The sequence below is a fragment of the Bombyx mandarina genome, chromosome 01, assembly GCF_030267445.1.
Source record: "Bombyx mandarina strain Sakado chromosome 01, ASM3026744v2".
NCBI lineage: Eukaryota > Metazoa > Arthropoda > Insecta > Lepidoptera > Bombycidae > Bombyx > Bombyx mandarina.
In genome coordinates this window covers 2,408,636-2,416,854 of record NC_143208.1, presented here as the reverse complement: position 1 = coordinate 2,416,854, position 8,219 = coordinate 2,408,636, and the positions used below count along the sequence as shown (strand labels likewise).

Genomic DNA, 8,219 nt, shown 5'->3' with positions numbered 1-8,219 from the left:
TCAGATAGCTTTATTCAACATTCGAACTCAAATATAACTTTTCATTTCCATAACAACCTTTCATTATCTTAATATCTTTCACTTATTAAATTTTCTCACTTTCTTTTACTTATTAACTATTCAATCATTTTAATATAAGAACTAAAACCAAAATAATAAAGTAAAATTCCTAACATCTATTATAACAACAATAAAACAAAACTATAAAAGAGACTCAAAAGGATATTAAAAAACGACTGTAAATATTTTTGTATCAATAATGTGTACTTTTTCCACGGCTAGACTATCTATTTTATTTATAGTACCTTAATTGTTTATGTCGGTGGAAAGAGAGCACCCCCTTAATTTTTGAATTATCCTTGTCTCTTTTTAGTTATATAAACTGTTGTATAAAACATTGAAATTCCCCTATAAAACTTACAAACTAACAAAAAAAAAAAAAAACCCATTTCCCCCGAAACACAATAAGTTCACTTTTGAAAAATTAATATACTCCTATCTCACTATGACACTAGTTTCTTCTGACAGCTTTCAAACTTTATCCTGGGTAAACTTTTCGTTAGAATATCCGCAATCTGTGACCCAGTTGGACAGTATTTAACTTTAATCTGGTTTTCATCAATCTTTTCTTTAAGGTAGTAATATTTGACATCAATGTGTTTGCTTCTTTTATTCATAATTCCTTTCTTCATAAGCCAAATCGCAGATTGGTTGTCAACTCGCATTTCAATATCCAAATTTTCATTCGTAATTTCTTTTACCAGGTCTCTAATATATAGCAGTTCCTTACAGCATTCTGTAGCAGCAATATACTCAGCTTCAGTGCTCGAAAGTGCCACAACTGATTGTTTTCTTGAGCTCCATGCAATTGGTCCACCATTCATCCAGATCACAAAACCAGAAGTACTTCGTCTCGTGTCAGGATCACCAGCGAAATCAGAATCACAAAAACCTCTCAATATATTGTCACCTTTACTGTAATGAATACCTTTTTCTTTTGAACTTTTAATAAACCTCAAAATATTTTTAACATTGTTTGAATCATTTAAATTTGGACTGTTTTGATGCCTTGAACAATAGCCTACGTGAAAACTAATGTCAGGTCTTGTTTTGTTTGAGAGATAAAGCAGAGAACCTACCATTTCTCTATATTCTTCATGCATTTTCTTATCGACTTTGCCTGATGGATGTTGCTCCACCAAAATACTCGGGTAGTTGCAATCTCTCACATTGTTCATATTAAATTTTTCTAATAATTTCTCCGAATATTTTTGTTGATGTAATTTAATACCACTCTTTTCTGTCTCGATGTCTAAACCAATATAATTAGATACTTTCTCAGAAACCCTTAAATCGAATTCTTTTTTCAATTTATTTATAATTTCCTCTAAATCTTTCAAATTTTCGCCGATTATTATTCCGTCATCTACATAAATTCCTAAATAGATTCTTTTATTTTCTGTCATATCTAAAATGAATATACATTTATTTAATTTCAATTGTCTGAAACCAATTTCTGATAAAAATTCTGTAAAACGTATATTCCACATTAGGGGAGCCTGTTTTAAACCATATAAGCTTTTATTTAATTTGCATACTTTGCCCTCACAGTTATTGTAGCCTTTTGGAACCTTCATATATATTGTTTCCTTTAAATTTCCATGGAGAAACGCAGTCTTAATATCAAATTGTTTTAATTTTAACCCTTTATCAGCTGCAATGGACAATAAAATTCTCAAAGAAGTAGTGTCTATAACCGGACTATATGTTTCATCATAATCTATTTTATATTTTTGTTGAAAACCTCTAGCAACAAGTCTAGCTTTATATCTTCCGTCAGCTTTTACAGAAAAAATCCATTTACTTGTAACCAATTTTCTTCCTTCTGCCTCCTTCTTGTCAACTAAAGACCATGTATTATTTTCTTTTAAAGAATCCATTTCTTCTTTAATAGCTTTTAACCAGTTTTCTTTTTCTTTTGATTCAATTGCTTCCTCGAACGTCAATAAAGAGAATTCTCCATCTTCCATTATGAAATCTTTGTATCTGTCTGGTGGTCTTCTGTTCCGCTTCGGTCTTCCAGTTCTTGTATTTTCTAAAACTTGTTCATTAATTCCCTCAGTATTTTCACTGTCAAGAAATTCTTCTCTTTCATCCATATCATCATTACTTCTTAAAGTCTCCACCAGATTTTCATTTGTTAATGGGCTATCATTTGTTCCATTTTCATTTGTTTTATTTGAATTTCTTCCGCTGTCATTTGTTTCGCTGTCATTTGTTTCACCTTCAATTGTTTCATCTTCATTTATTTCACTAAATATATCTGTTTCTTCAATATTTATGATTCTTCCTCTTTCTACTCGATTTTCATTTCTTCCTCTATTATTTTGCCTTATAACAACATCTTCTCGAACTTCATTAACTCCATTACTATTATTTCCTCTAAAATCACCTTCTCGAACTTCTCTGACTTCATCATCTGCACGATTATTTTCATTTGTGTTATTTCTATTAGTGTTCTCCCTTTCATCACCCCAAAGCCCATTAATTACTTCATTATCTTCTAAGTATCCACCTAGAATTCCTTGTTCTCCCTCATTAATTCTTACATCCCTTGCTCTTATAATTTTTTGTTCATCTTCAACCCAAATTTTGTAACCGTTTCTAACGTAGCCAACCAGAATACCCTTTTTACAACGATCATCAAGCTTTTTTAGTCCAGAATTTATTTTAAAATATGTAGTTGAGCCAAATCTTCGAATATTTGAAACATCTGGTTTTATTCCAAACCACAATTCCGCAGGAGTTTTATTTTTTCCTTTTGTTGGACATCGGTTTAATAAGAAGCTAGCTGTTAGTAATGCTTCTTCCCAGAGATATTTGGGTACAGCTCCATCCAAAAGCAAGGCTCTCGTTTTCTCCATAAGAGTACGGTTCAGTCGCTCTGCTTTACCGTTCAATTGCGGTGTGTATGGAATAGTTAAGTCCAGGACTATTCCTTTATTTTGACACCACGATATTAGACTATTGTTTGAATATTCAGTCCCATTATCACACCTAATCTTTTTTACTTTCAATCTAAAATGATTCTCCGCCAAAAATATAAATTGTTTTATTTTATCAAACACATCATTTTTGGACGATAAAAGGTAAACCGCGGAAAAATGAGTAAAATCATCCAGAAAGGTGACAAAATATTTATGGTTGTCCCAAGTGGGTAATTCAATTGGACCGCAAAGATCGGTATGAACAATCTCTAAAGGAGATTTCGCTGCTATCCTTTCTTTTCCAAACGGATGTCTACACATTTTAGCCCTAACACAAATCTCACAAAAATTGTCCGAAAAATCTCCCTTAATTTTCATCCCCTTTAAAAATTTTGAAAAACGTTGTACTCCAGCAGCGTGACCAAAACGACGGTGCCATAAATCGCAGCTTTCAGTTATATGCACTTCTTTCTTAAACTGAACTCTTATCTGAACTTCATATAAACCAATTTTATTTTTAATTCCAGTTAAAATAACCTTTCCTAATTTTTTAATAATAACTTTATCATTTTCGAAAATTGCGGTGGCTCCATTGTCTGTTAAACAGCTCACTGAAATTAGGTTTCTAGATATTCCTGGTACATAAAGAACATTCTCGAATTTCCCGAAATCTGTATTAATATATCCGACCGCTGTTGCAACTAAATTTTCTTTATTTGCGCATTTAATTTCTACTTCTATGTCTTCTGTAAAATTTATGAATTCTTTACTTGAAAACATATGTGACGATGCTCCAGAATCAAATATAGCATTTATTTTAATAAATTTTGAATTACCACTTACCGAATTATATGTTCTACAAAATTGCTTTATATGCCCTTTCTTACTACACCTGGTACATATTTTGTTTCTATAGCACTCATCCGTACTATGTCCTGACTTGCCGCAGAGGTCGCATTTTTTATTTTTACAGAATCTTGCGATGTGCCCTGGTTTGTTGCAGATGAAACATCTCTTTTCGTTTCCTTTTAAAATTTCTCGGGCTTCTATGATAGAGTCTTCTTTGATGAATTCCAATTCATTTTTAATTCTTCGGGTTAATTCTGCTAAATTTTTCTTTTCTACGTCTATATTGTTCCAAATTGATTTGAAAGTATAAAATTTTTCCGGTAATAAATTTAAAATTTTGTGCATAAATGTTTGTTCTGAAATTTTGTTCTCTATACTAGTGATTTCAAACTTTATTTTTTGTAATTTATTTATATCTTCTAATATGTTTCCTGAATATTGCATCTCGAAAAAATTCATTACGTGTTTTATATCTTGTCCTTGTATATTATAATCATACATAAAATCAAATTTTTGAGAAATTTCTATAATTGTTTCCAAATTAATTACATAATGTAAATATTTTTCTTCAATATAACTAAATATTATAAATTTCCCCTTATTTTCCAATTTTTCCTCATTTTTACCGTCTATTTTTATACCCTTTGTATCCAGCAATAATTTAATTAGCATTCTCCAAGCTTTATAATTATCCTTATTTGTGAAAGGTTTTATCTTTATTGAATCCATGTTTGGTTGCTATGAATATTCGTATATAAACAGTTTGGTTTCCACGGTTATATTGTCGTCTTTTAAACAGCAAAATATAATAAATATTACCTTTTAAATTTGTTCTGGGCCCATAACCTGTTGGACGGTTATATTTGAGGGGATTGGGTCTTTAGGTGATGAGGGGCTATTTAAAAATACAACTGCTTCATTATAATTATATTGCAGATTGCTTGAACACTTTTACACCATTATACAATTATTATCTTTATATTTTTTATATAACTATTACATGTTTGTCTTGCCGTGTCTAGATGAGAAGTTACTGACATTTTCTTACGAGAATACAATGATCTGTTTTTTAAAACATTTAAAATAATTCCAATATTCGAAATCTAATCAAGTGTCAAGTGTTGCCTGCCATTACATTTAATATACAAACTCCAACAATAGCAAATGATAAAAGCCATCATAAACATTTTGCAAAATTCACAGTTGCCCGTACGCCAGCCAAAAAACCTCTTTTGTTTTGTCCACGGTGTTTGAAACTGACTTTATAAGAGAACATCGCTTCTACCCTGTGTATATATCCCGTTGCGTGATCAGACAGTAAAATAAACTGAATGAAATGTAATAATGAAATAATAGCCGTGGCTCAGTTGTGCTTTATTGATAAAATACGGTTGTAAATGGAGTAGCTGGCATTTCTTTCGCCATTAACCTGAAACAAAAAACAGGGTTCTTGGCTGGTTTACGGGCAACCGTGAATTTTGCAATGCGTATGATGGCTTTTATGATTTGCTATTACAACGTTCTGATTTAATACATCAGTTTACATCACCAACTAGATGGATTCTTTGTTAATATATATATAAAATTATAAACTGACGACACTGGTACTTAGCAGACTTTGAAAAGCTGTCAAAATAAGGGTTGACCCTTCTTTTATTCTTCCATTTACACGATGTTCCTTCAAGGTAAAATTTGTTTGTGAATGTACCCACATAGTCATCGAACATAGAAATGCATGAATGGATGCGCATGATAATACAAATTTTGAAGTCTCCTGATCGATAGTGATACTAGTATCATTCCTGGATAGTGAAGAGTACTTGGAATCAATTGAGCTATCTTATCCTACTACACGGAGAGGCTACGCATGTCGTTCTTAAAACAAGGTTTGAATAGAGTTCTTAACGGGACCGCTGTTCTTCTAGGATTACCAGTAAATACCAAATGGGATGAACGTGACGCGATGTAACGATTGCAATAAAACATAGCTGTTATGTTGAACACAGATAGAACAAGATACACCCGTCCGTGCGAAGCTCAATAGCCTTATAATAGGCTACCAGCGAATAGCTAGGCAAAAAAAAACAAGATCAAACTTAACTATAACTATAAAAGTAGCTGTACTGATACCTTAGAATTCATATCTCAATGTGGGTGGCGGCATTTGCGTTGTAGATGGTATGACGTCTATGCAAATTGTTCTGAGCAGAGTCGTACTTAGGGGCGTAGTATCTAAGATTTACGTGGGAACTTTCTATAGTATGAGAGATCAAAGAGAATAACGCTCAAAACGTATTCTAACTTATTCCCATAACCAAATTCCCTAATTACTTATAGTGTAACCATGCGTTTTGTTTTTTGTTCGAATCTCCTAACTGTAACTACTTGAGATCGTAGAACTTTTACCTCAAAGTGGGTGGCGCAGTTACGTTGTAGATCTCTATGGGCTCCAGTAACCACTTAAAACCAGGTGGGCTGTGAGCTAGTCCACTTATGTAAGCAATAAAATTAAAAAAAAAACGGTACTTCTAGGTTTCCTTAATGCTCAATTTGAGAATCGCAGATAGACTGCGAGTATTGACGTTTCATCGTCCCCCACAGGGGAAATACTTTGTGCGCATACGCGAAATAGCACCTACTGTTGTGAGCGTAGGTAGATTGAAAACGTCTGGAGTGTTCCATCAACGTATCTAGTATGCTTATGTACATATATTCATCGAGCACATGATTAAAATTCAAATTAGCCTCGCGTAGAATTACAGACTGCTAGGCTGATGGAAAAGCGATTGAAGTGGAAATTTGATTTCGATGCCATCACCGTTTCACAGCTTAAGGTCTAAGTGAAAGGTATTTCAGGATATTACGGTTTCATTTAGAATGTACTGTTTATGGTTTTCTTGTTCGTAGATGGGTGGACTAACTCACAGCCCACCTGGTGTTAAGTGGTTACTGGAGCCCATAGACATCTACAACAAAAATGCGCCCCCCACATTGAGACAAAGCTCTAAGGTCTCTCAGTATGGTTACAACGGCTGCCCTACACTTTAAACTGAGACGCATTACTGCTTCACGGCAGAAATAGGTGGGGTGGTGGTATCTACCCGTGCGGACTCACAAGAGGTCCTACCACCAGTAATTATATTACTGCTTCGGATATTTTGAATTATTTACGGTTTTTGTGATTACCTTAGTAGAATTAGTCAGTAGGTACCTAATCATATCGACGACCTGAGTGAATGTGAGAAACGACGTTATTGGTATTATCTTAACAAATAAGCTAATTCAATCACATTCGTATTCTTTTTATAGCAATTGATATATTTCTAATTGGTATTTTTTAGCTATCTAACTCCTACTGAGACTACCTAGTGGTGTGTGGCTAGAGATATTAATTTCTTAAGGAACAACTACCTACAAGTTTCAGGTTCCAAACTTCCATCAGGTTTTCTAGCATCAAATTGCAACAATGTATTGCGATCAATACTATGGGCGTTGGTCTGTTTGAGTTCTAGAAATATCCACTGCGTGCGTCTAGGGTGTGGCTTCATGATACTCATTACTTAGAGGTATGATAGCCTAGCTCGAATATACTAAAACCGATTGTGTAGTCTACAAATACCTGTTGAAAAATAAAACTATTACTATTTTCTATATTATATTTTTGTTATTTGGTTATTTAGGAATTTCGATCACTGGACGAAATTATTTAAAATGAGCAGACGAGCTCTCTGCTCACGCGATCTTGGTCGTTACCGGGGCTCATAGATATCACAAAACGAATGCTATAAAAACTTAAAATTGGTACCTCAATTAAAATTTCCATTACGACTATATCTCGTGTTATTGTTAATACATTATTAAGTATCTACAGTCGGCGTCGATGCGCCACTTCGATAAAGCGGCACGACACGAGAACCCTCTCATCGTGGCCGCCGGTAACTACATTCCCGATCCTGCGGACAGAATGGAAAGCAGTCGACGTCGCCCAAAACACGTCATCTCGGATCCTCCCGATCCACTAACGGTGCTTTTAGGTACTTCAAGCACCGGTCACCGTTCTCGTCGAACCCGTCGCTTGCGACGAAGGGCTCGACGAGTAAATTAACTCTCAGACACAGCCCACTGAGTTTCTCGCCGGATCTTCTCAGTGGGTCGCGTTTCCGATCCGGTGGTAGATTCTGCGAAGCACGGCTCTTGCTAGGGTTCGTGTTAGCAACGTCATCAGGTTTGAGCCCCGTGAGCTCACCTACAAAAGTTAGGGTTACGCTGAAATAGCCACTAGGGCTATCAGCTTAGGTAGGAAAAAAAAAAAAAAAAACATTATTTCAAACACGTCGAATACTTTACAGTTTTCGTGGTCATACTTAAGGTATCCAAGTTTGA

At 34.2% G+C, this 8,219-nt stretch overlaps 1 protein-coding gene across 1 annotated transcript; it reads right to left on the bottom strand.

Annotated features, from left to right (window-relative positions):
* Positions 1-503: 503 nt before the first annotated feature.
* On the bottom strand, positions 504-4,163 carry LOC114242163 (copia protein). Its single transcript, XM_089736055.1, has 2 exons — positions 3,831-4,163; positions 504-3,733 (listed from the first exon to the last, which is right to left on the bottom strand). Exon 2 carries the CDS (start codon positions 3,363-3,365, stop codon positions 504-506), a length of 2,862 nt encoding a protein of 953 aa, XP_089592181.1. The 5' UTR covers positions 3,366-3,733; positions 3,831-4,163.
* Between the last annotated feature and the right edge of the window lie 4,056 nt (positions 4,164-8,219).